Source organism: Rhododendron vialii, chromosome 2a (assembly GCF_030253575.1).
Source record: "Rhododendron vialii isolate Sample 1 chromosome 2a, ASM3025357v1".
Taxonomy (NCBI): Eukaryota; Viridiplantae; Streptophyta; class Magnoliopsida; order Ericales; family Ericaceae; genus Rhododendron; species Rhododendron vialii.
The window spans coordinates 30499353-30525953 of NC_080558.1; the positions used below are offsets into that span (position 1 = coordinate 30499353).

Genomic DNA, 26601 nt, shown 5'->3' on the forward strand with positions numbered 1-26601 from the left:
TCTGAAATATTGGACACAACGATAATAAAGGAAGTTATTGTTCTTCTAATTGTTAAGTTTAAAGGGTTAGTGGGAGGAGATGTTCTATTGAGCTTTGTGGCTCACGGTGTTGCCTTTTTGGTGACCCTGGCATATTATATCGATGGCAACGCTGGTATAATATGTCAGATTTCATAGATGAGCAGGGTGAGCTTTACACCTTGGAGGCCTTCGGAGCCGAGGAGCTAGCTGTGATGGAAGAACAAGCGGAGCAGTAGTTAGGAACCTTAGTTCCCTTCCGTTTGTAATAAAAGTACTTCTTTTAAGCTTTGTTGTAATAAAGAGCCCGACTCAGTTTATTTTTCAATAAAATTTCTTATTTAACGTACCCAAATTTCGGAGTGTTACAAACAGTTCCCTATCAAGAATCTTCAGTGACTAAAATCGGTATTCCTTCAATTGAATAAGATACCCTCCAATAATGCCATGTTGCCTTTGTAACTATAACCATTGTTTATATATTGCCATCAAGAAATATATATGTTCAAAAGCTAAAGAAATCCACATATAATCGCTTAACATTACTAAGTTGACAATAGGAGGACAAAATACCCTTAGGGAACTGGCCCCGCCAAGTTAAAAGGGAAATTTTGACTTCTCTTTTTAATTTTTTTTTCCTTGGTCTTTTTTCTTTTTTCTTTTTTTTTTCCTTTGGTAACCAGCACAATCAAATATAAAAACCTAAGATAAGAGGATGACAAGGAAAAGGGATGACATAAAATACAAATAAACAAAACCCAATAGTAATTAGATGTAAAAGAGTAAGGTAAAAGAGAAGGCAAAGGGCAAACCCAGTGCACGAGGATCCCGGCATTGCAAGGTCTGGAGAAGAGTTGATGTACGTAGCCTTACTCCTGCAAGCAGAGAGGCTGTTTCCACAACTCGAACCCATGACCTCCAAGTCACAATGAAGCAACTTTACCGTTGCGCCAAGCCTAAGTAACGACAAAAGAGAACAAAAATAAAAGGCAAAGTGTAGATAAAAGAAATGCTCATAGCCCTCATCTAAGAAAGTGGATAATAGAGCTTATCTCTTCTGATTACGTACAAGTAAAGCTCATCAATGCCACTGAAAAATGACCAACACTCCAAAGAACCAAGCTAGACTACATCAAAACAAAAATCAAGAGAACTTTTCAGGAAAATCAATAAACAACTATTATTGTCAAGATCAGATGACCATATCCTTTCTAATATAACTACTTGGGCCAAATGAAGCGTTTCAAACCACCAAAATATGGAAGCTTTGAGAAAATAATTGCTAATACTTGCAAGTATTTGAACAAGAGGAACTTTCTCTTATCAGTTATAACTCATACTATAGGTACAAATAAAGGTTTTGAGAACCACTTTCCAGATTTTCAATTCCAATGTGATACTTTATTGAGCAATTAGTTGGGCACACCATTAACGTAGTGTTCTAAACCCATGAATCGAGGTAGCATAGTTGCATGGATGGAGAAAATTGTTAGACCATATATAAAAGAAAAATCTTTAGCCCATTGAGGGTTTAGAAGATTTCTACTTCTAGAATAGGAGAAAATGTATATAGTTACCATCAGAAAAGAAGGCAAATGGAAAACTCAATTTGCTATTACTGAAATGTACCCGAAGACCATAAAGCTATGGTATTGAAGTTTTGGAATTTAATGAGAGGAATGATGGATAATTTGGCCTCAAATCCTCATTCAAGTAATTAATGGTAGTTTTGGGTTAGTTTATCACTGTTTTATTTTTCATATTTTATTCCCTTTTGCTCGAATTAGCCATATGCATGAAACTTTAAGTTCCTGGACACTCTTCGTAACATCTCATCTTGTAGAAATCTAAGAAACCAAAACAAATAAGCAGCTTACTATACCACTAGTTTAGGTAGGTTTTTTCTTTATCCACATTTAGATAGTTTCCAAACGTAAAATATTTACGGGGTTTTTAAAAATGATCATTTCCACCACAGAAAGCTGTTAAGCATTCACCACCCAACAGAGCATTTCTCTTGAATGGCAACTGAAGGTAGGCCAAAATTCACTTTGCTTTTGTTATAGCATCCCGACTGTAGAGAATCGTGAATTATTCTACTTTCTTTAATCGTTTAAAATGTGTGGAATATCGTATTTTGAGGTTGTAATGATGTTTGGAAGTGTTGGTAGCGATTGGGGTTTGATTTGGTGACCATTGGAAAATTTTCATTTTTCTGCCCAGCCAGTACAAGTACTGCAAAATCCAGTACAGGTACTGCATTTTGCCAGTACAGGTACCCAGTGTCTAGAGCTGGGACAATTTGACTTTTGAAGGTTCCAGTACAGGTACTTAATTTTTCAGTACCGATACCCACTGTCGTTTTTCAAAAATTCAGCACGCTTTTTGAACCACTATAAATACCCCCCTTTACCATTTTTCACACCCAAACACCACGAAATACACCTAGAAAACACCCTCTCACCTACCCCACTCTAATCTCACCCAAAACTCTTAATTTCAACCTCAAATCTTCAAGATCCAAGGGTTTCCAACCTTAAAATCACTTGAATCTTGCATTTGGAGAACAAGGGGTAAGTTTTGTGTTCTTGCTCTCGTCTTTGGGCTCTCACCCACGTTTTTCTCTCTCTCCTCTCATTTACTTGTTGATCTTTGTTCATTTATCTTGTTTTGGGTTGTATTCACTCTAGATCTTGTATCTAAACTTGGGTGGAGCTCGTTTTTGGTGGATTCAAGCATATAGCTCTTGGTAGACCTAGGGTTTTGCTCAAAACCCACTTAGGTAGGGATTTCTCTCATCTTCTACATGTTTTATGGTGATTAAGTGTGATATGGGTGTTTGTTTGCTATTTATGATCGAATGGTATACTTTGTGGCATTGAGAGTTGCTTATTCTTTTGAAAGTGATATTGTAGTCTTGATTGTTATGATCTATGAGCTATCTATGACGTGTCTGATAATGTCGGTGTGTGAGTAATGAATTATGGCTTCGGTATTGACTGTGATGATAGTGTGGTTGTTGTTGTGAAGCGATTGTGGAGTCTATTGTGATGCAAGGGGTGGGAACACAAATGACGCAAGGGGTGGAGTCTATTGTGACGCAAGGGGCAGAAATTCGTTGGAAGAAGTGTGTGTATGCATGTGTGTGTATGTGTATGAGAATGCTATGATACTTGCAAAAGGTGTTGACGTACATTGTTTGGATTTGTCATCTAATTGATTTGCCGTATTCATGCTCATCATCTCATTACATATAGATTTTGTAGAGAATTTCCTACTGGGCTAGTGTAGCTCAACAAAATCTTTCTTTTCAGGCCCTAATGCTGGGCAATAGATTGCATGCTATGGTGTGCTTGGATATGAAGATTTTTGAAAGCTAACTTGATTTAGTTACTCACTCATCTTTGTAATAGACTTACTTTTGATTAAAGATGGCTTTATAACTGTAGGGGGATGAAAACAATTGATGCTTTCTGATCAACTGGATTGCAACGGCTTTCTCGTGCCTCTTCACCGGAACCCTAATTCGTCGTCGGAACCCTAATCTGCAAAAAAGACAGGGAGTGAGCGCACCTCTGCCTCTCGTGGCAAAGGCCCTCCGATGCCAAAGTTAGTATCACGTACTAGCAGTTAAACCCTAATTATCAGTAGGAAAGCAAGAATGCAAAGTATTGTGTACCTTTTACCTCTAGGCTTACTCTGTTTATATAGACATTCGGATGCTTGGCGCCCAAGCATCCCTATTGCCATAGGATTCCCAACTCGTATAGGAAACCCAGGATATCAAGGATTCTCGTTTCCTTTATCAGTTTAATAGAAAAGAGTCCTTTTAGGATTCTTTTTCCTTTACTGGCCGGACATCCCATTCTCATTGGGTATCTTTCCCAGATCCTATATTCCTGGGATTTTATTCCTTAACGGAATACCATTGTTTCTGGACTCTTCCAGAATGTTCCCCATGCTCCAACAATTGATTGGAGTTCTTTCCTTGTTCGGCGACCTCGTTGCCGAACAGACTACCTGGACCAAGGACTTCACATGTAACTTGGTCCAAACGTAATCAGAATGTCTCTTATCTGCCGAACAGATAGTTTACACCAGTGACTTGTCATGTCATTGGCCTTTATTTAGCCGAACAGATTGCATGGACCAAGGACTTCCCATATCATTGTTCCATATCGCTGTTCTTCATACTGCCCGGCGATAAATCCAGTCGTATTCACCACGTGCTCCCAAACATCACGTGTTCGGCAACTAAATGTATTTGCTCGGGAATACCTCCTTACATGTAACAACTCCGATTTTTCGTTCAATAAAAATCTCGTTGTTATTTGAAAATTCTTAATTTCTTTTAATTGCTCGTTGATTTTTTATTTGATTCCTTGTGGTTTGTATTTAAGCAATCGATCGCTTTATCATCGTATTTCTCGACTAGAAACCCTAATCGCACTTTAGCCCTCAAGGATCGTTTCTTGAACTTTTAAGCCCTACTTAGCAAGCCTAGTTAGCTTCTAATCGGCTCGATGGAGTAACCAAACTAGGAAGTCACCTAGCTACTTTTCCCTAACCGTAGATGGACCATTTTGCCCATCTTGAACCTTTTGAACCCTAGACTAGAAATGGTTTAATTGTTTTCTTTTATTGTTTTAGTTTTATTCTTTATCCATTGGACGATAAATGTTAGGAGAATTATTATCCATTGGATAAAAGAAACCCATTTCTTTATAATAAAAGGATTTTGAAAGATTTAAACAAAGTACTATGATTGACATTTATAATGACATTTGAAAAGTACTTTTGATTATTTTTTCTAATAAAAGTACCCAAGTAACTATGGACCATTGGATAATAACCGTTAGGGTAATCTTTACCCATTGGACAAAAGCCTTTTCTTTATTTTATTTGGTAAGTACATATATATATATATATCACATGTGTATTTTCAAAAAGGACATGTAGTCTTTTCCAAAAACTTAGTTTAGTATTTAAAGTACCCGTACCTTATTATCCTTTGGATAATAACCGTTAGGGATTTTATTATCCATTGGGTAATAGGCTCATCTTTCAAAAAAAGTACTTAACCCATTAAACTAATGTTTTGTTAAGATTCCCGGGAGTACAAAAGTACATTATTATATTAATTAAAGTACGGTACCTTTTGTATTTGTTTAAAGGGTGAATCTTGACCCTTAAAGACTAAATTGCCCTTTGTACAAAAGTACCTATTGTTTATTTGTATTCTTGCATTGTAGTACATATATATACATATGTATATAGCTAGTACATGGGAGAGAGAGAGAGAGGAGAGAGGAGAGAGAGAGAGAGAGCAGTGAGAGAGAGAGAGAGGAGAGAGGCCGAGAGAGAGAGAGAGAGAGAGAGAGAGAGAGAGAAGGAAGGAAGGAAGAAGGAAGAAGAAGAAGGATGTGACTTGTACTTGGATATTCTTCATCTTTTCAAACTTGGAAGATGAATATCTTCCATATCTACCACCATTGTCCTCCCTTGTACAAACTTCAATTGTTTAAGCCATGAATCTTGTACCCATGTCTCCTCCTTTCCACCATATCTTCCAAAGATCAAATCCAAGGACCAAAGTAGCCATGCAAGCCTACCATTTAGCCATTGATCTTCCAACCAAGCCTTAACTTCACCCATCAAGCTTTCAATCAAGCTTGACAAGTGAAAGAAATCAAAGTTGTAGAGAGAGAGAGAGAGATTCGGTTGAGAGAGGGAGAGGAGAAGCCTTGGCCTATAAATAGAAGCTCACTCCAAGCTTAAACTCACACCTTCAACCATTGCTCTCACTTCTCTCTAGAAATTCCAAAAGTTCTTGCTTTCAAAGTTCTAGTTTTCTAGTGTTCTTGAGAGAAACCACCTCCCAAAACCACCGTTAGATCTTTTAAAGTAGCTTAGTTAGTTAGAAAGTTGTTTCTAGGAAGAGAAAAGATCAACTCTCTTCCTTTCGAAGCAAACCGACGCCGTTACGCCGCCGAAATCCAAAACCGACGACCGAATTTTCATAACCGACTACTACCGCCAAGAAGCACGGTAGGATTTCCTTAACTTCCATCCCGGTAGAAATTCCTTATCCCTAATCCTAAGTATAAAGTAGTTTTGTATCATAACTCTAAAAATAAGTTCATTTGAAAGTAACTTTGATCATTAAGTTTAAAGTAGATAAGGTTATCTTTGTTTAAGAATGTATGAGATGCATGTTGTTGTTATTATGATTCAAGCATGTTATGTGGTCAAGAGTTGGATAATATTGTTGTATTCATTTTGGAAATTTATAAATGCTTGTTTATGTGGAAAGTCCTACACCACGGAGTCTATGCATGTAACGTGACACGAAAACCAAGAGAATAGAGACATGGCACCTAGGGTGTGTTAACGAAGATAAAAATGTGTATCCGAGGGAGGAAATATTTTGACACTACATAATGACCAGTTTTGGGTGCATTATGTGAGTGTGTGTGTGTATGCCAATGGGAACCCGGCGCGGCAGAACCATTGTGAGGATACTCGGGAAACCGGCGCGGCGGAACTGAGGTTGGGTGTGTGCTTGGTTATCCGCGGTACGGAGCCAATGTGGTTGTGTGCCAATGGGAACCTGGCGCGGCGGAACCATTGTGAGGATACTCAGGAACCCGGCGCGGCGGAACCGAGGTTGGGTGAGTTAAAAAGGAGTTTTTGGGTAAAAAGGAAAGTGAAGTAAAAACAGGGTCTACGATGAGTCTAAGTAATGAACACAACGTTAGTCAAGTAAGGATTGTGGATTTGAATACTTGTTTGGACTATATGCATGATCTAAGCGGAATTGTTGTTATTATGTTCTTACGTTCTTAAGTTAAGGGTTAGAGGGTTTGGATAGTTCTATTGAGCTTTTTGGCTCACGGTGTTGCCTTTTTGGTGACCCTGGCATATTATACCAGTGGTGACGCGGGTATAATATGTCAGATCTCATAGATGAGCAGGGCGAGCTTTACACCTTGGAAGCCGAGGAGCCAAGGAGCTAGCCGTGATGGAAGAACAAGCGGAGCTGTAGTTAGGAACCTTAGTTTCCTTCCGTTTGTAATAAAAGTACTCCTTTTTATGCTTTTGTTGTAATAAAAGAGCCAGACTCAGTTTTTATTTAAATAAAATGTTTTATTTAACGTACCCAAAATTCGGGGCGTTACACTACAATTGCTCCCCAGCTTCATCTATTTACCACTGTTTGGGGGCAATATATGATGCTTAGAAACTGAATTTTATTTAGACCAGACTCTTCTGATCCCGTGCAGTCATAATTTCAATATGTCATTGATGCCTTTTGGCGCCTCTGTCATTATACCATTTCGGGGTAATGACTCCACGTGGCACGTATCGTATGCCTATCATTAATTTCGAACTGACGTTCTATGAAACGGCGTCAGAACGAACTTTGCTTTTCGTTACTTTATCCTGTAACGGCGTAAGAGGGGACGCTTTGTCTCTGTTTCTTACCCTTAAACCCCAGAAAAGGGCTTATTTTGGGTTTCTCACCCAAAAACTTCAAACTCACTCCTTCTCTCTCTAGAAACCAGGTAAAAACATCCTGCCATCCGCCATCGCCGCCGTCTGCAAATTCGATTGCACTCCAGGGAATCGTCACATTTATTCTTGTAAGATTCTCGTTCTCACTCCATTTCGTCTGCTTAGGTTTCCCTCTGAGATCTCACTCTCAGATTCGTGGGTTGTTTCTTGGGTTTCTATTCGTTCCCATTTCCAGTTTTTTCTTCTTTTTAGAATATACTCATGGCTGATGATAATGATCACCCTCCTAGACCCAGTAAATTTAGGAAACTCTGTGAAACCCCAACTGCCATGGCGGCATTTAGGTCTGAGTATAGCATCCCTGATAATGTGGGGCTCGAACTCCCCCCTTTAGGAGCAGATAGGGATGGTGGCTCCTGGGATAGAATGTGCATCCCTATCGTGGCCATCGTCAAAGGTGGAGTCCGATTTCCCCTTCACCCACTACTCCGCCAGATCCTAAACTGGTATCGTCTCACCCTCATGCAAGTATCAACAAACGTCTTTAGGCTGATAATGGGTGTAATAGCTTTGAATAGGATTATGGGGACCCAGTTAGGAATTTGGGATATTCAGTGGTGGTACAGTATTGTACTAAATCCTGAATATAATACCTACTATTTCAAAGTTAGAAGGGCAGAAAAGCGTCTCGTGCTCAACCTGCCAGACTCTGCTCGGGATCACGAGATTGATTTCCTTTATGTCACTGGAGCCTTTGAGCCACTAGGAGAGGATGGCCAAGTGCTAGGGCTCCATTGCCCCCCACATATGGGGTTATCCACGTATGCTCTTGCTTTTTATCTTTTGTATTTTCTTCATTTACTGCTTTCTCGTAGCTTTCTATGTGCCTAATTTTGGTTTTATAACTCCAATCTTGCAGCTGAGAACGTTAACAAACGTCCTAGACGTGAGCCGAGCTACGTCCGAACAGAGGACATAAACAGGATCCTAAAATACACAAGAGAACCAGGTACCCGAACAGCTGGTCGGGGTCGAGACGCTGATATACTGCTGGGATACGATCCTTCGTACAGAGGGGTCATCGACAGAAGACTTGCCCACCCTAGCACTAGTGCTGCGTCTACATCCACTGCTCCCCAACCACACAATTCAAGGCTTCAAGCTGGTGTCACTCTTGCCGGTCAGTCAGGCGAAATTGCTATTCCTGACGGTATACCTCAAACACGTGTGGTACTCAGAAGATCTGGTCGTAGGCAAGTCATTGCCGAACAACAACCTGTTCCTCTCCAAATTACCAGTCAGTCGTCCTCATCCGGATATTCTCGATCACCTCCAACCCCAGGTACGATGACGCACCAACCCATTAACCTCAGTTCTTTACTCACTGTCTCCTCACGGGGACGTGGTGCTACCAATAGGGTAGCATCAACTGGCGCCCCTCCCCCACGTTCACGTCGCAATAAGGGGGGATCTGTAAGATCGTCATCTTCTCCTCGGGAACAAGATAGTCCCGTTGAGGCTACTGATGCTCATCGGGACAAACGTCCCAGGAGCGAAGAAACTGGAGACGCCCTTACCCAAACCTCTACTTTAGTCTAACAACCCCCTTCTTCGAGTACTACAGTGCTTCCTGAAAGCTGGACCCCCAATCTCATTAGGGGCGATCGGCCTGTTCACATTGGGGACAGTGCCAGCTCTTCGGAAACAGCACTCGCCCTTGCCCAAGGTCTACTGCTTCCTGTAGACATGCAGAAGGAATCTGAGACTGCACCTGATCGGCTTGTCTCCATTGGACTCATCAGTGGTATCAAGGTAATGTGACTTAATCTTTTCATATAAGTCTTTATGTATATTTCGTATACCACATATCATATATTGCTACACCTGTCACTTACCACTCGGTGTTTTTGCCAGTTTATTCAAAAAATGGTCACACTGGGCCAGAAGTTTCAGGATGCAGGTAACGAAAGGATCTCGCTATTGAATAACAACACAAGACTGCTCCGACCATTACCAGATTAGAGAGAGAGAGAGATAAAGCTAAAGCTGACTTCGAAGCAGCAAAAAACAAACTTGGTACTGCTGAAGACAGCCTCAACCATGCTTTGGTTGAGATAGAGCAGACCAAAAAGGCTGCGTTTGAAGATGGTTATCAAAAAGGCTTCGATGCTACAACGGCTAGCTATGTAGAGCAGATGCCGATCATCCAAGATGAAATCTGGGTTGCTTGCTGGGAGGCATGCCTCACAAAGGTAGGAGTTGTAGAGGAATCTCCCCTATGGGTTGAGAACGATCTACCAAGCCGCCAAGTTACAGCTCCAACTGATGATGTTGATCAACAGATTGACGACTTTGCAGACGTTGATGAAGAAATACAGGTAGAATCACAAGATGATGTTGATCAATCATCTGTTCTGGAAGTGATCACTGAGATTGTTGTCCCAGAGGTACAAACCGCTGCTGCTGCTGCTGTTGTGAGGCTGATGTCCCTCCAGAGATTCAGAACCTGGATTAAAAAAGCAAGCAGGTAGTTTGTTGTTTGAGTTCAATCATTGGGCTGGTCTTGCATGACTATAGCTTCTTTACCCTGCGTGGTACCAGTACTTTCTTCTAGTTTGATAACACAAGTATTCGGCCCTTCGTGGCTTAACTATACTTTTGCTCGGCTTCCCTCGTTTGTTGCATTTTTGGACGCAAATCAGTTTTATCTAAGTATTTCGTACTTTTGATCAGTTTAATCATATATGTTTTGTTTGCATAAGTATTTCATACTCGAGCAGATCCGACAAACGTGATTTCGTTGTACTGAATCTAAGTTTCACGTACTTAAGTGTTTTCGTACTTAAGTGTTTTCGTACTTAAGTGTTTTCAAATTTAGTACATACAAGTGTATTCATACTTGTATTCGTCCTCAAATCTTTCAAGTGTTTTCGTACAAACATTTGTAAGGGTCATATAATCATATAGGTGTTCTTTTAAGTTTCACATACTTAAGAACAGATATTTATAAGTTTCACGTACTTAACGTTTTTAAGTTTTCTCGTACTTTAGTAAATGTGGCTAACATATACTCATTATGTTTTCAAGCCAAGCCAATAAATGTTTACAAGTGTCTCGTACTTTGTTAAAGGATAAATCACACAAGTGTTTCATACTTGTGTTTAAGTGTCACGTACTTAACTGTTTGAAAATCACACAAGTGTTTCATACTTGTGTTTAAGTGTCACGTACTTAACTGTTTGAAAGTCACACAAGTGTTTCATACTTGTGTTTAAGTGTCACGTACTTAATGGTATACCCTGCTCCCCAATACGAATGAGGGAAACCAATCTCATAATTCGTATTTAAAACAAATACCAACAGTTATACTAGAAAGTGATTGTATGCAGAATCTGTAAAACGCAAGAGGGCTGTATTCGTACCCCTTTGTAACTAAAATAATCAAAAACTAGAACAAGGGAATTATATTCGTAATTCCCACACAATCACGTAGTGCAAATCTAAGACAGATTTTAATACTTCTAAACAAAGAACTTTCGTAGATTATGAACATTCCAAGGCCTTGGGATTGGATCACCATCCAAATCTGCCAATCTATAGGCTCCTATGCCTACAATCTCAGTTACTCTATACGGGCCTTCCCAGTTGGCCCCCAGCTTGCCTTCGTTGGCCACCTTGGTGTTGCCGAGCACTTTTCGTAGCACAAGGTCCCCAACACCAAATTCTCAAGGATGAACATGCTTGTTGTAGCTTTTCATCAGCTGTTCTTGGTAAGAAGCAAGATGTACCAAGGCTTTTTCTCTCCTCTCCTCGGCGAGGTCAAGCTCGATTTGAAGGGCCCTGTCATTGCCTCCACTTTCAACCAAAACGGTCCTGTTGGTCGGCAGACCCACCTCCAGAGGTATGACAGCCTCTGTTCCATAGGCCAATGAATAGGGGGTCTCTCCCGTAGACCTCCTAGGCGTTGTTCGGTGAGCCCACGGAACTAATGGTAACTCGTCAGGCCACTTTCCCTTAGCTTTGTCCAGTCTTTTCTTGATTCCATCAAGGATAGTTTTATTAGACGCCTCTGCTTGCCCATTACTCTGAGGGTAGGCTGGGGTGGAATAATAATTTCTTATTCCATACTGGGCACAAAAAGCCTTGAATTTCTTCTGAAATTGGGATCCATTGTCTGTGATCAATGAATAAGGGACCCCAAAGCGAGTGATGATGCTTTTCCACACGAACCTTTCTATCATAGGTTCAGTGATTTTGGCCAGTGGTTCTGCCTCAATCCACTTTGTAAAATAGTCAGTTGCTACAAGCAGGAATTTTCGATTCCCAGTTGCTTTGTGCAATGGTCCCACGATATCCATCCCCCATTGAGCAAAAGGCCAGTGACTTGTCAAAGGCACCAGATCCTCGGCGGGTGTTCAAATCATTGGTGAGAATTTTTGACACTTCTCACAAATCTTCCTATACACCTTTGCATCTTCTTGCATGTGTGGCCACCAGTAACCTTGAGTAATTGCTCGGTGGGCAATGGATCTCCCTCCAGCATGGCTCCCACATGTTCCCTCGTGGATTTCATGGAGAAACTTTTGCACCATCTCGGGATGTACACATAGTAAATATGGGCCTGTAAAGGATTTCCTGTATAACTTACCCTCTGGAGACAGCCAAAACCTGGCAGATTTGACCCTTATCTTGTGGGCCTCCTTTTTGTCAGAAGGGAGTATCTCGTCTCGTAAGAACTCCATGATTGGATCCATCCAACTTGGTCCTTGGTTCACGTCCAAGACTAAGTCTTCACTCTTCCCAATGCTCGGCTTATTCAGATATTCGACTGACACCTTTCTTTTGAACTCGGTTGGTACAGCTGCAGCCAACCAAGCTAAAGAATCTGCATGAGCATTCTGTCCAGAACTAATTTGCTCAATATATACCCTCTCGAAGGTATCAAGCAAGTCCTTGGCTACCTGCACGTAAGCCAACATCTTTTCATTTCTAGTTTCATACTCGCCGGACAGCTGATTCACCACAAGCTGGGAATCACAATACACCCTAACCCGTTCTGCTTTAAGGGTTTTTGCACTCCTCAATCCAGCCAGGAGTGCCTCATATTCAGCTACATTATTTGTTGCACTGAATCCAAGCCGAACAGATAGTTCAATCAGAACTCCTTGAGGAGGAAACAGGACTTCCCCAATTCCAGAACCAGTATTACATGCTGATCCGTCAACGAATAGCTTCCACTCCGTGGGATCCTGTTCGGCTGAAGGTTGATCCTTCATGGATGATGTCTCAGTCACCTGTTCCTTTCTCGTAGGAGGTAGGGGAGCCATAGTGGGTGAAAATTCTGCCACAAAATCAGCCAACACTTGGCCTTTGATTACTGTGCGTGGCTGATATTTCGAGTTCGTACTGGCTTAACTCCACGGACCATGTCGAGATCCTTCTCGAAAAGTCTGCCTTTCGTAGCAATGATTTTAATGGAAACTCAGTATAAACCACAACCTTATGGCTTTGGAAGTAGTGTGGCAATTTCCTTGTGGCTGTTCTAAGTGCCAGGACAAGTTTTTCTAATGGCAGATATCTCGTTTCTGCATCCAACAATGTCTTGCTAACATAATAAATAGGGATTTGTTCGATCCCCAAATCCCTCAACAGGACTGCACTTACTGCATGCTCGGAAACAGCTAAGTACAGAATTAAAGACTCACCTGGCTGTGGAGTTGACAACAGTGGGGTTTCGGCCAGGTACTTCTTCAGGTCCTGGAAAGCTTGCTCAACATTCTGCTCCCCATTCAAATCCCTCCCTCTTTTTTAACAGCTGAAAAAAGGGTCTGCACTTGTCACTTGACCTGCTGATGAATCTGTTAAGTGCTGCTGCCATTCCAGTCAGCCTCTGGACTTCCTTGGTAGTTTTGGGACTCTGTAGTCTCTGCAAGGCATCAATCTGATCGGGATTTGCCTCTATCCCTCTCATGGTTACCAAATGGCCCAGGAACTTTCCTGAACCAACTCCAAACGCACACTTCGAGGTGTTGAGTTTTAGTTTATACTTCCTTAGGATTTCGAACACTTCTTTTAAATCAGTAATATGCCCTCCTTTTTCTTGACTCTTTACCACCATATCATCTATGTAAACTTCCAAAGTTTTCCCAATGAGCTTCTTGAACATAATGGTTGCAAGTCTTTGGTATGTAGCCCCAGCCCAAACGGCATGACACTGTAGCAGTATAACCCTCGTGGTGTGATGAACGAAGTCTTCTCTTGATCAGGTTCAAACATAGCAATCTGATGATATCCTCGATATGCATCGAGAAAACTCATTCGCTCGTAACCAGAGGTTGCATCAACCAATTGGTCAATCCTGGGCAAAGGAAAACTGTCCTTAGGGCACGCTTTGTTTAGGTCTGTGAAGTCCACACAGACACGCCACTTCCCATTCTTCTTCTTTACCACAACAGTGTTGGATAACCACTATGGGTAATAGACTTCACGTATTGCTTTGGCCTCCAGTAAACGATCGACCTCCTCAATCACTGCATCTACATGCTGCACGGCTGCTCTTCGTTTTTTCTGAATGATTGGCTTGTGGTGAGGGTCAATGTTTAAATGGTGACAGATCACATCTGCATCCACCCCGGGCATTTCCTCTGGTACCCATGCAAAAACATCAATATACTCCTTTAGAAATCTTATCGACTCAGCCTTTTCGTCTGCTGGTAGTGATTCCCCAATTAAAAAATATCTTTTAGGATCAGCCTCGTTGATCTGAATCTTCTCCAGGCCTTCAACCACTTTTTCAGCCGGGCTTCTTCCAACGTCCTCGATGGTTGGTTGATCTGGTACCTCTAATGTATGAACATGGTGGACCTTTGGGGCTGTTTTGATGATGGAAATCAAACATTGCTGTGCCACCTTCTGGTTGCCTTTAAGGACTTCAATCCCATTTGATCCTGGGAATTTTACCATCTAGTGATAAGTAGAGGAGACTGCTCTCATCTTGTGCAACCATGTCCTCCCTATAATCGCGTTATAGGAAGAAGGGACATCGACCACTAAAAAGTCTGTTCTCAACACCACTGATCCAGCCCGAACAGGTAACGTTACCAAGGGGCCAGACTGCTCCTGCACCGAACACAATGAGAGGTGTTGTAGACTGTTCTAAGTCTATTTGGGCCAGCCCCAGCTTCTTGAATGCATCATAGTACAATACCTCTGTACAACTCCCCGAGTCCACTAGAATTCTCTCGATGTCATATTCCCCAACTCGTAGGGTTACGACCAATGCATCATTGTGGGGTATTTGGACTTCCCCCAAGTCATCATCGGTGAATGCTATGCTCTCGTTGCACACATCATTCTCTCGTCCTCTTTTATTTCCCAATCGCATCACGTGCTGATCGTGCTTAACTTGCCTTTGCAACAGCCTAACCTCTTTTCTCGTGTAAGGTGTGGCCAACCCATGTATCATATGGATTATTCCTTTAGGGTTTTGCTCATAACCCAGCTCCATAGCCTTCCCTTTCTCCTTAGGATCCTCTTGGATAAATTCCTTGAGATAGCCCCGAGAGACCAAATCATCAAGGTGCCTCTTATACATCTCACAATCCTCAGTCATGTGGCCCCAATCTTTGTGGTAACTGCAGTGCTGATTCGTAGCACGTTTTGCATCCTTGTCTCCGCCTAGACTCGGGGGCCACTTGAAATATCGCTGATTCTTTATTCGATAAAGAATCCTGTATATTGGTTCCTTCCAAACTGTAGTGATAGAAAAGAAAGCTTTTGGGTCAGGAGCTTGCTTATCTTTGTACGGCTCTTTCTTAGCCTGCCCGTACTCCCTTCTCTCTTTATAAGTCTTGGGCTTTGGCTTATCCACCTTTTTGGCAGGTGCCTTCGGCTGTTCGGCAACCGTCCTGCCATCCTCGCGGAGTATGTCATCCTCCATTCTGGCGTGTTGCTCTATCCGTTCCATCAATTTAGCCAAAGTGGCTACTGGATGTTTATTCAATGATCGGCGTAGCTCCCCCCGAACAGGTAAACCAGTCTTGAAGGTGGCTATTGCGTATTCCTCACTGCAACTTTCAATCTCGTTGAAAGTTTCCCAGTACTTCTTTGCATAATCCCTGATTTGCTCGTTCTCCTCCTGTTTCATGGTGGAAAGACTCTCAAAGGTCTTTGGGGCCTTTCTGCTCGTCAAGAACCGAGCAGTGAATTCCTCGGCCAACTGCCTCCACCCACGAATGGATCGTGGGGCCAGTTTATGAAACCAGGAAAAGGCCACTTTGCCAAGACTGGAGGGAAACATCTTGCACAAGATGGAATCATCCCCTTCATGCGTAAACATAGCCTGTTGATAATGCTGTATGTGAGCCACGGGATCCGTATTTGTCTCGTAAAGTACGAATGCACCGTGCTTCACTCTGCTCGGCAACCTAGCCTCCTGTAGCCTCTTTGTAAATGGGGAGGCCGCAATATTACTTAATGCCTTACGTGCTGCTTCACGTGCAGTCACTGTCCCATCCTCGAACTCCTTGGATTTGTGAGCCGCGGCTTTGGCCCAATCAGCATCAGGTCTCTCATACCTGTCTCGATGATGTTTCCTTGTTCCCTCCTCTTCGGGGGTGGAACTTCTGTCTCTGCTTCTCCCTTTTCGTGAAGAAGCCCTTCTCTCTTCTGTTCGGCTTTTACTTCTTCTTCCCCTTTTTCGTGGAGAAGCCTCATAACGCCCTATGACAGGACTTCTGCTTCTTCTTCTTCGTGAATGGGTCTGCCTATGGACTACCAGCGTCCTTCCATCTCTTTGGGAATGCCTACGAGAGAGTCCAGAATCTTCTGGGTGCTCTCGTACCCGCTGCAACTCCTGTATCTCATACTCTCGTTTTTTAATTAAACGAGCATACTCCTCGATTTCCCTTCTCTTCTTATCAAGGACATCGTCATCATCGTGTATGCTCTTTGAACGGGTAACTAACTCTTCTCTTCGATGAGACCTACTCCTTCTCGTGGAGCCAGTAGCAGTTTTGTCTCCTTTTTCTTTGGAGCTACCTCTGTCATGTCTACCAGTGGGCTTTCTCGGAGCGCTTGGTGGGGATTTATCCCTTCCCCCACCCAACTGGTCCTTCGGACTAAATGGAGTAGCTGGATCTTCTTCCATCGTACTTATTTTTCAAAAGGGAACTGGTTCGTTTCCCACAGACGGCGCCAATTGTAGGGGGATGAAAACAATTGATGCTTTCTGATCAACTGGATTGCAACGGCTTTCTCGTGCCTCTTCACCGGAACCCTAATTCGTCGTCGGAACCCTAATCTGCAAAAAAGACAGGGGGTGAGCGCACCTCTGCCTCTCGTGGCAAAGGCCCTCCGATGCCAAAGTTAGTATCACGTACTAGCAGTTAAACCCTAATTATCAGTAGGAAAGCAAGAATGCAAAGTATTGCGTACCTTTTACCTCTAGGCTTACTCTGTTTATATAGACATTCGGATGCTTGGCGCCCAAGCATCCCTATTGCCATAGGATTCCCAACTCGTATAGGAAACCCAGGATATCAAGGATTCTCGTTTCCTTTATCAGTTTAATAGAAAAGAATCCTTTTAGGAAAAAGAAGGATTCTTTTTCCTTTACTGGCCGGACATCCCATTCTCATTGGGTATCTTTCCCAGATCCTATATTCCTGGGATCTTATTCCTTAACGGAATACCATTGTTTCTGGACTCTTCCAGAATGTTCCCCATGCTCCAACAATTGATTGGAGTTCTTTCCTTGTTCGGCGACCTCGTTGCCGAACAGACTACCTGGACCAAGGACTTCACATGTAACTTGGTCCAAACGTAATCAGAATGTCTCTTATCTGCCGAACAGATAGTTTACACCAGTGACTTGTCATGTCATTGGCCTTTATTTAGCCGAACAGATTGCATGGACCAAGGACTTCCCATATCATTGTTCCATATCGCTGTTCTTCATACTGCCTGGCGATAAGTCCAGTCGTATTCACCACGTGCTCCCAAACATCACGTGTTCGGCAACTAAATGTATTTGCTCGGGAATACCTCCCTACAATAACTAATTTAACTCTTGAATTATCTTTTGACTTAAGTTTGTAATGTTCTAAACACTTTGTACTTGTATCGAAGTCAATTTAGGCCGTGATGCCAAAGGTGTAATTAATTAAAAGTGGGGACTCGTTTGTAAATTGAACAGGTGGGAAACCATTTTGGGTATTATTTATCTTATGCGAGGATCTTTTATCGAAATGGTTTATTTATTTATATTGAAAATCGAGGGCATGACACCGACTTTCCCTGTTTTTGGAGTGGTAACATTTATCACCGGCGGTTGTTTCACCCACAAATGTGTAGATTACAAGAGAAGATAATATGCAGATTGCAAGAGAAGTATTTGCTTTGAAAATGTCACCAAACCATATATATGACAGAAGGACTCGAAGGCATATTTTGTCAAACAGTTTGTGTGCGAAAGTATGGGCTATAGAGTTGTCAAAATTGGTGGTCGGTGTCTTTGAAAGGGGGAAAGGGAAAGTGTTTGCAGAAGGCAAGGAGGAAAGTTGAATAGATGCTTTACCTTTCTGTTGGAATGCACCTGAGTTGAGTCCGGTATGTTTCTGTAGGTGGAGCCTTGGACGTCTGCTAGTGGAGTTAAGCGGTTGAGGAGATCGGGCAGACATGGGGATGGTGTAATGCCTTTTGCAGAGGGCAGAGGAGGGTGCTGTTGTTTTGTAACGTTTACATTAGAGTGTTGCAGTGCATCGATTGGGAAAGGGTGTTGGTTTGTATCGTTTACGTTGGAGTGATTCATTCTGTCGGTTAGGAAGGGGCATGGGGTGGGGCAGTGATTTATTGGAAGGGCAAGGGGCATTTTTAGAAACAAAAGAGTAGGAAACATCTTCGTACATTTAGAAGAAGTAGTATAGATACAACGAGAGAGAGAGAGAGAGAGAGAGAGAGTACAAGGTTGTTAAGAGAAAGGATATTGTCGGTGTGTTTTTGGTGTTGATTGGTGGGGAAAAAAGAAAAATATAGTCCTACTTGCAATTTTAACCCATATATTTGAAGTAATAATATATTTACCCTCGCGCGTATAAAAACGTATCCGAGCGTATCCAAAATGTACCGGGATACCAAAAAATAATTCTAAAAGTAGGATACTTTAAAAAAACATATCGGATATGTATTCGGAGTGTATTTGAGAGTATCTGCGTGTATCCGAAACGTATCGGGATACCAAAAAATAATTTTAAAAGCAGGATACATTAAAAAGCGTATTGGATACGTATTCGGAGAGTATCCGAGAGCATCAATATTTGATATGGATACGATACGTGATACGGAGGCCAAAATAGAGTATCAATGCTTCATAGCTTGTGATAGTGGGATACTTACAAGTTCAAGCTGTCGAACACTGCGAATTTCTCTTGTAAGATTAACCTTTCTGTTTGTATCCTGTTGATATGATCTTGTTAGTAGTTTAGCCAAGACTCTTGTAATGACCCTGATTTTTGGTAAATAAATTTTTTGTTAAATATTTAAATTTAATTTTAATTTCTTTGATTTCCTTTAAAATTCCTTTTTAACTTTAATAATCCTTCATAACTAGATTTGAGACTTATTATATTTCTTGGCTAGAGATTCTACTTGGCTAGTATAATTAGCTTCTAATCAACTAGTTGGAGGAACCGAACTACCAATTCATCTAGTTACTTTCTCCAAACCCTAAATGAACCTTCACCCAATGGTCAATAAAAGTTAGGAAAATTTTTATCCATTGGACAATAGGAAACCTAGATTTTCTATCAAAGATATTTTGTGCTAGATTTGATAAAGTACTCATATATAGTTGTATATAGATTTATATACACATGCCTAAAGGACATTTGGTTATTTCAAATATTATTCAAGTATATATTATCTTATTCCTTTTATCCATTGGTCAATACATGCTAGGATAAAATTTACCCCTTGGATAATAATGTTAGTCTTACCAACAAGTACTAGGGTTTATTAAATAAATCATTTCTTAGATTGCCCATGTGATGTTATACTTATATATATATATATATATATATATATATATATATATATATATGTGTGTGTGTGTGTGTGTGTATGTACCTTATAGATTTAATACCCTAGATTTCCTAGGTACACTAGTACAATATTATAATAAGAACATGTGCCAATTTGGACTATTTTAATAAGGAATTTTGATTTGGAAATCTACCAAGATTGCATGGTACATACTTATATATTATATATATATATATATATATATATATATACTTATATTATTACAAAAGTACACATGTGTTTATTAGAATAGTTTAATAGGAAAATCTTGACTTGAAATCCCATTAGATCACATAGTACCTTAAGTACATTTATATATATATATATATATATATATATATGTTTACTTTTACCTAGAAGTATATATATATATATGTACTAGTGCTAGGAGAGAGAGAGAGAGAGAGATTGCCGCGAGAGAGAGAGGGAGAGTGGCCGAGAGAGAGAGCGAGGGCGAGAGAGAAAGAAAGAAGAAGAGAGGGAGATTTGGTTGTACCTTGACTTGACTTCCATGATCTTCTTACATCCTTTCAATCTACTATTATATATTCTTTCAAGCAAAAATCTATCCTCCATTGTCCTTATATGTACAATTGCCAATATAAAACCTTGTACCATCCTCCTTTCTTCCACTAATCTTTCCAAAATCAAATCCAAAGTACTAAATCTAGCCATGCATTTATTATGTTTAGAATGCATGATGGTAAACTAATTCGTTTTGCTAATGATGATATGAACGCGTTGAATAAGGAATTTTTACTTCAATAAACATATGTTGTTTAGAACTTCCCACAAAAGAAGAAAGAACGGTTTTCGAAAGATAGAAACTTAATCATTGATAGAAGTATTCATATTTTGATCATTATTATGGTTATGAGTTTGCATACAAGAATTGCTTGTATTACTTGTGGTATAATATTGAGTTGGATGATCTTGTTAGTTTAGTTTCAAGATCTTAATGAATGCTTTATGATTTCATATGTGAAAAGTCCTACCGCAGAGTCAATGCATGAAAATAAGACACAAAAATCGAGAAAGTAGAAACATGACACCTAGGGTGTTTAATGTAAAGGCGTGTTTTGAAAAGGGTAAAATGTTTTGGAAACCACAATGTGGCCGGACGTGGTAGCCCATTGTGTGGTGTGTGTTTTGTGTGCCAATGGGAACCCGGGACGGCAAAACCATTGTGAGGATACTCAGGAGACCGGAACGGCGGAACCGAGGTTGGGTGTGTGGCTTGGTTATCCGCGGAGAGGAGCCAATGCAAAGTGTGCCAATGGGAACCCGGTGCGGCGGAACCATTGTGAGGATACTCGGGAAATCGGAACGGCGGAACCGAGGTTGGGTGTGTTAAAAACGATTTTGAAAATGTTGATATGGTTATGTAATGTGAAAAATGGTGACACGGTCTACGAGGAGTCGCGTAGGAGAAACTCAAAAAATCATGGACACCAACGTTAGTTGAATAGTGAATGCGGATGTGTCATTGTTAACTGTTTGTCGAATATGTATGAACTATGTGCAAAGCATTGAATTTATGATCGTTTACTTGTAAGATTAAGGGTTAGTGGGTATGGGTTATTCTATTGAGCTTTTGTAGCTCACGGTGTTATCTTTTGGTGACCTTAACATATTATATTGGTGGAGACGCCGGTATAATGTGTCAGACCTCATAGATGAACAGGGTGAGTTGTATACATTGGAAGCCTTCGGAGCCTTTGGAGCTTGCTAGGATGGAAGAGCAGGCGGAGCAATAGTTAGGAACCCTAGTTCCCTCCCTTGTTGGATAAAAGTACTATTGTAAGACTTTGTGATGTAATAATGAGCCAGACTCACTTTGTTTTTGTAATAAAATGTCTTATTAACGTACCCAGAATTGGGGGTGTTACAACTCTATTGCAAGATGTTGCAAATTACACAAATTTATCTCAGTGGAAAAGCGAGATTCTAGTGACCAGAAGAAAACTGTAAAAAACTACACTACACAACTAACCTCTCTCTTTGTTTTTGGTTCAGCAAGTTTGATGTAAATCACCACCATTTGTTTCATCTGAATAATGATTAAAAAGGCACAACATTCTTAAAGCAAACTCTATAAAACTTCCATATATAGCATTAGTTTAATAATGAAAAAGCATACATCAAATTCTAATTATGATTACCTATCTAATAATAGCTCCATGGTAGGAAGACAACTCTTGTAAAAGGTTTTCTGTAGCAAGATTTCTATCCATATCAACTATAAATGAGTTCCTGCTACGCTGATTATCCTTGATGCGATCACCATTTGCCAGAGTGAGAAGCTACATACACACGTACATAACATTAAAAAAATGAAGAAGGGACAGCAACAGTGTTATACACATCCACAAATATAAAGTGACTCCCATATGGTAAGACTTTAGAAAGAAAAGAATGCCTACAAGCTAATTTCTACATCGTGGAGGCATATCAATCTGGTAGCACGTTTGGATATCCTATAGTCACATTGTCCAAACTGGAGAAGTCTTTCCTTTGGAAGAATAATCATCCTTCAAGTCAACACATTAGGGTTTCTGAGACCATTGACTTAAGTAAGTACCACAAATATGGTGAGGTATAGATGGTCAATCACCATTTTCTTCACCAGAGAAGCCAAAGAAAACTGCAGAAAATGATAAATCAGACAACTGAGCTGAACAAGAACTGCAGAATTCTCTAATTAGTAGGTTTGAAAAATTAGAAGTGAAAAAACTAAGAAAGATAAATAACAACAAAGTTTCCTACCTAGAAACTATGAGGTCCATGACCATCTTTGGAGCCCATTCTTGAAGCAATTTGGTATACTAGCGATTTAAACTTGTAAGCCCGGACCTGCAAATTAAGGACAGCAATAAAAGCCATATTTCCATGATATATCTAATCATAAGCAAAATACTGTCTCAAAAGGGATTTCAATGTCTGAATTACAACTATCTAGAACTGCGAACATAATTGTACGTATGGTTACGATCCTCAGCAGACATAACTGCACGTTTCAGATACTTCTCCAATATTGTTCTAGAGCTGCATGATCATCACATTCATGAAGTGAGGGAAAATGATTATATATTATACATCAAAAGGCATCAACGTCCATATATACTTCTTTCTCATATATGTGATGTATAACTAACTTGCTAGATCGCGATTCTGCAAGCCACTTCCCAACTAAACGATACACATCCGAGATTACTTCACTGGACTGGTGATTTTGAGAAATGTACTTTGCAAGGTTGATAGCCATCTCATGCTGACCTTGCGCCTGCAAAAGCTTAGCCTCTTCAAGCTACAAACATATGTACATATAGGTAAATTTACAAAAGACGTAGAAACATAATCATGCAAGTGTTTCTTTGTTCAAAACAAAATAGAAAGAGCAAGAAAGAATCATTTAGGCATTTTAGATCAATATGAATGCCAAAAAAAAAAAATTTCTACAAAAGCTCATCCATAATAAGCTTTAAAAGAAAGCACTAAACAATGAATTGTCCCCAAATGTGAAATGACATAACTAGTGTGAAGCAGAATAAATATCCAAGTTATGGGTTCAAAACAAAAGAAACATAACAAGTATTCATGCATGTCATTGGCGCATAGCTAGAAGGATCTATGGCAATGAGGTATAGTTCGTTCATTCAGATGCCAGGAATTAAAAACAATTGTCGGGGACCAAAAATCCCCAAGAATCAAATATCTTCTTGGTTCAGATGCAGCTTATTCTGGCACTGTAATTGGATGATGTTAGCCCGAGGCCAATAAACATGCATTATCAAGTAAACTATACCTTAGAGTCTTAGACTATGGTACAAAAGCTGAGAGGAGTTCCATTATTCCTGCTAATGTACCAACAGTTAAAGAGAAAGTTTGTACCCTTCCAAGCCAATACTGGGCACAATTTTGTTCTCTTGCTCCAGCACAGAGGAACTTGAACTCGTGCAAAGCAGCAGCAGCCTGAGAAAATCTAGAGCCCTTCAAAATTCAAACAAAATTTCAGCCCACACAAATATTGACTCCTCAAAGATACCTTGCGAAGAGTAGACGCTGAATCCAAAAGATGCTGCATTGTACAATCCGTGCACTTTAATATTTGAAGAACTCTTTTGAGTGCTATGAATGGTTCTAACAAATTCATATGTAGTTGTACTCATTTCAGTATGCAGCTCCAATCCGTATTTAGCCATGACAGCTATAGGGGAAGATTCAAAAGTATTCATTAAGAAACCAGAATAGAAAAAGAAAAGAAATTTGAAGAAAATCAATCTTACTTTCCTCACTTCTTACTTTTGTGTTTGTTTCCATTTCTCAGTTGTTTCTTCCACAGCTGACATAAAATAGTTGCTCTCCACTACCTCATGTGCCTAATGATGCTATGACAAACACTAAAAACTTAGTCATACAGAAAGAGGCATTGCCAACTCTATTACCATCAATCTAAGGTCCTGAGAAAAGGTGGATTGAGTGTTGGTCCGACCTTTGCAAACAAATGTGTTTGACAAAATTTCCCCAAACTCCATTCTATATTGGTACGGAGGCAAATGCTCACACAATCAAATGATGCAGTTTCCATGAATGAAGTAAATCTAACAACTAAGAAAAGTGGTCGTGTCTGTATAACAATTCAACTTGATTTCAAAGGTACTGAAGAAAATTGAAGAATTTTGGTTGTCATAAACAGGACAAAAATACAGTACCTGATCCAGGGTAGGGACACCAGGTTCAGATAATAATTTCCGCATCTCAGTACTAGACTTCATCTTTTCACCAAGAGAAGTTGCCCAGCACAAATTCCATGCCATGTTAAGATGGTAGAATATCTACATTCCCATGGACCCATAGTATTAACCAAGGTTACGAAAACCTTTACCTGATAAACTAGAGGCATGTTACATATATATATGAACTTTGAGTCATTGGCGATAAGAATTAGAATTATGCCATTCCTTGATTAGGAAAAACTTGCCAAGTTTAAAGGCTTTCTGGGGCTCTTTTCAGATGCTAGTTATTGCTGTTGACAGCATGTCTAAATTTATTGATAGTGAGTTAAATGCCCCAAGCTCAATTACTCCTCTGAAACGGAATCAATATCATTACAACTTGATTGCATTGGTCTTGAAGATGTTCAACAATTTTCAGTACTAACGAAAATCTGAGTTCACCATCTAACTTCCAGCCTCCCTTTTTTTCGGCATGTGTTTATGAAATATCTTTATTTGATTTTGTTAGGGCTTGTCCCACACGGTCTAACTATCACCTCCCAAACTAATATATGAGCCTCTGAGGCCTATCCACTCATTGCCAATTGACTTTTATTTGGACGCTATACCATAAACTGCTTTCATTTTTTGTTCAGTATCGGACTACCAGTAGCTAACACATCTAATTTTTGCTAATAGGAAGAAGAAAAAATCTTGATTATGTAGAGTGCTACTCCATAAAGCCATTTACTAAACAAGCTGGAAGCATTAAGAAATTACAAAAATAGGATCAAAAGGTGATGGTCAGGCAAAATGGAGAATGAAGACACACAAGAAATTAAAACCTAAAGCTTAATTATCGTAGAATATATGTATTCAGTGCTCTCTTTGCTTGCATGATTAATGGACAACACAAGCTCCTGACAGAGGGGAAAAAATCCATGAACAATTAAGTTCCATGTACTGCTACTCGAAACAAAAGGAAAATGCAACAATTATCACCTGTCCCTTCTATAACGAATACTGATGTTGACCTTGCTCGAGTTTGAATAGGGCTACGTGTAACAGTCCTCTGAGTTCTGCCTCTCTAGGGCCTGCCCTTGATTTCTATGACTTCCTCCAGTTAGATAGATCCCTGTTCCTTTTGAATCTCTCAATGTGGAGTGAAATTCTCTAAAGTCTCCCTCTTGCAATGCCCTCAAACAACTGACATTCCAAAAGATAAGAGGATAGTGTTTAAGTGTATATGAGAAAATTGTAAAGTTTAGTTATCATAAGTGGGCAGAAAACATATCAATCTCTTTATTTGTATGGAAAGCCACTTGCAATACCATTCTAGCTCAAGCCTGGTGTAAGAGTGAGAAAGACTAAGGCCAATGTGTAGAACCAATTAAGCACAAAACCATCAGATGGAAGTAAACTACAAAACAGAGTTTTACAACAAGTTTGACTTGGTGTAAGGGCTAGCCTTAACAAGTTATCAACATCCAAAATCATATGTTCCTAATTTGTTTTCCATGTTTTATTTAACTTTACTATTCCAGTCAACTGAGGTCGGAAAGTCAAACCAAAATCAGTTAATCCTCGATACCTGTACAAATGTTCATGGAAATGCCCTCTTGTAGGGTCTTGACTCAAACGGGAAGAGCTATCTCCCATGGACAACAAAGAGAAATCCCAATTTTCAGCTCGCCAAGCAGCCTCGTATTGGAAAGATGCTATCAGAAAACTCAGTGGAAACATCAATGATAACGATCAACAAGCACTAGAAAATAACAATTAAAAAAGACAATAACTAGGTACATAGACCCAAAAACAGCAAAAGGAACATTGTAATCACGTTATCCTTCATATACATAAAACATAAAATCATATAGGAGCCTAACCTGGATCATGGAGAATGTCAGGAATTTGATTATTATCAGGGTTTCAAGCTGTGCTCAAATCCCTGCCATTTAACAAACAACCTAAAACCTTGATAATGATCAAATTCCTACCATGTTCCACTCAAGTAGCAAAGTACACAACGACGAATCGATGATTTTTTTCCAATGTACGGAGTCTCTTCCTCAACTCAAAACATTGTGTATCATTACCTTGCTGAGAATAGGTTTGGGCTGCAGTAGTCCAAATCTAATGTGGAGTATCAAGAAGGAGGAAAGTATGGCAAATACCAGATCTCATAGAGTTAAACAACCAGGTCATGACTAACGATTTTTGAGATTTAAACTTCTTGCGTTCAACCACCTCAACAGGTGGAGTAACATGCCCCTCA

The 26601-nt window shown here is 40.2% G+C and overlaps 2 protein-coding genes across 9 annotated transcripts; both read right to left on the reverse strand.

Moving 5' to 3' along the window:
• Positions 1 to 611: 611 nt before the first annotated feature.
• On the reverse strand, positions 612 to 18450 carry LOC131316037 (uncharacterized). The gene is made up of 2 exons (XM_058345306.1): positions 18110 to 18450; positions 612 to 1145 (listed from the first exon to the last, which is right to left on the reverse strand). Exons 1-2 carry the CDS (start codon positions 18428 to 18430, stop codon positions 1080 to 1082), a joined length of 387 nt encoding a protein of 128 aa, XP_058201289.1. The 5' UTR covers positions 18431 to 18450; the 3' UTR covers positions 612 to 1079.
• A 4103-nt stretch (positions 18451 to 22553) lies between these two features.
• Positions 22554 to 24456, reverse strand: LOC131315793 (serine/threonine-protein kinase ATM-like). Of its 8 annotated transcripts, none has more exons than XM_058344990.1 (5): positions 24324 to 24456; positions 23657 to 23818; positions 23503 to 23601; positions 22767 to 22918; positions 22554 to 22656 (listed from the first exon to the last, which is right to left on the reverse strand). In XM_058344990.1, the coding sequence occupies exons 2-5, from the start codon at positions 23762 to 23764 to the stop codon at positions 22563 to 22565; spliced, it is 453 nt and encodes a 150-aa protein (XP_058200973.1). In that variant the 5' UTR covers positions 23765 to 23818; positions 24324 to 24456; the 3' UTR covers positions 22554 to 22562. The 8 variants fall into 8 exon arrangements, 7 of the variants coding, with proteins under 7 accessions (XP_058200973.1, XP_058200970.1, XP_058200971.1 ...); XM_058344987.1 differs by having other exon boundaries at positions 23503 to 23583; positions 23657 to 23689; positions 24324 to 24450; XM_058344988.1 differs by having other exon boundaries at positions 22767 to 22894; positions 23657 to 23689; positions 24324 to 24450.
• Positions 24457 to 26601: the final 2145 nt, after the last annotated feature.

Coding starts and splice junctions, on each gene's coding strand:
- LOC131316037 (XM_058345306.1), bottom strand. CDS start 18,430: ATGTTTCCTACTCTTTTGTTTCTAAAAATGCCCCTTGCCCTTCCAATA. Junction 1,146..18,109: donor AGGTGCATTCCAACAGAAAG/GTAAAGCATCTA, acceptor GTTTTGATGTAG/TCTAGCTTGGTTCTTTGGAG.
- LOC131315793 (XM_058344986.1), bottom strand. CDS start 24,428: ATGGCATGGAATTTGTGCTGGGCAACTTCTCTTGGTGAAAAGATGAAG. Junction 23,602..23,656: donor CAGCGTCTACTCTTCGCAAG/GTATCTTTGAGG, acceptor TGAATTTTGAAG/GGCTCTAGATTTTCTCAGGC. Junction 22,919..23,502: donor CCCAGTATTGGCTTGGAAGG/GTACAAACTTTC, acceptor ATATGTTTGTAG/CTTGAAGAGGCTAAGCTTTT.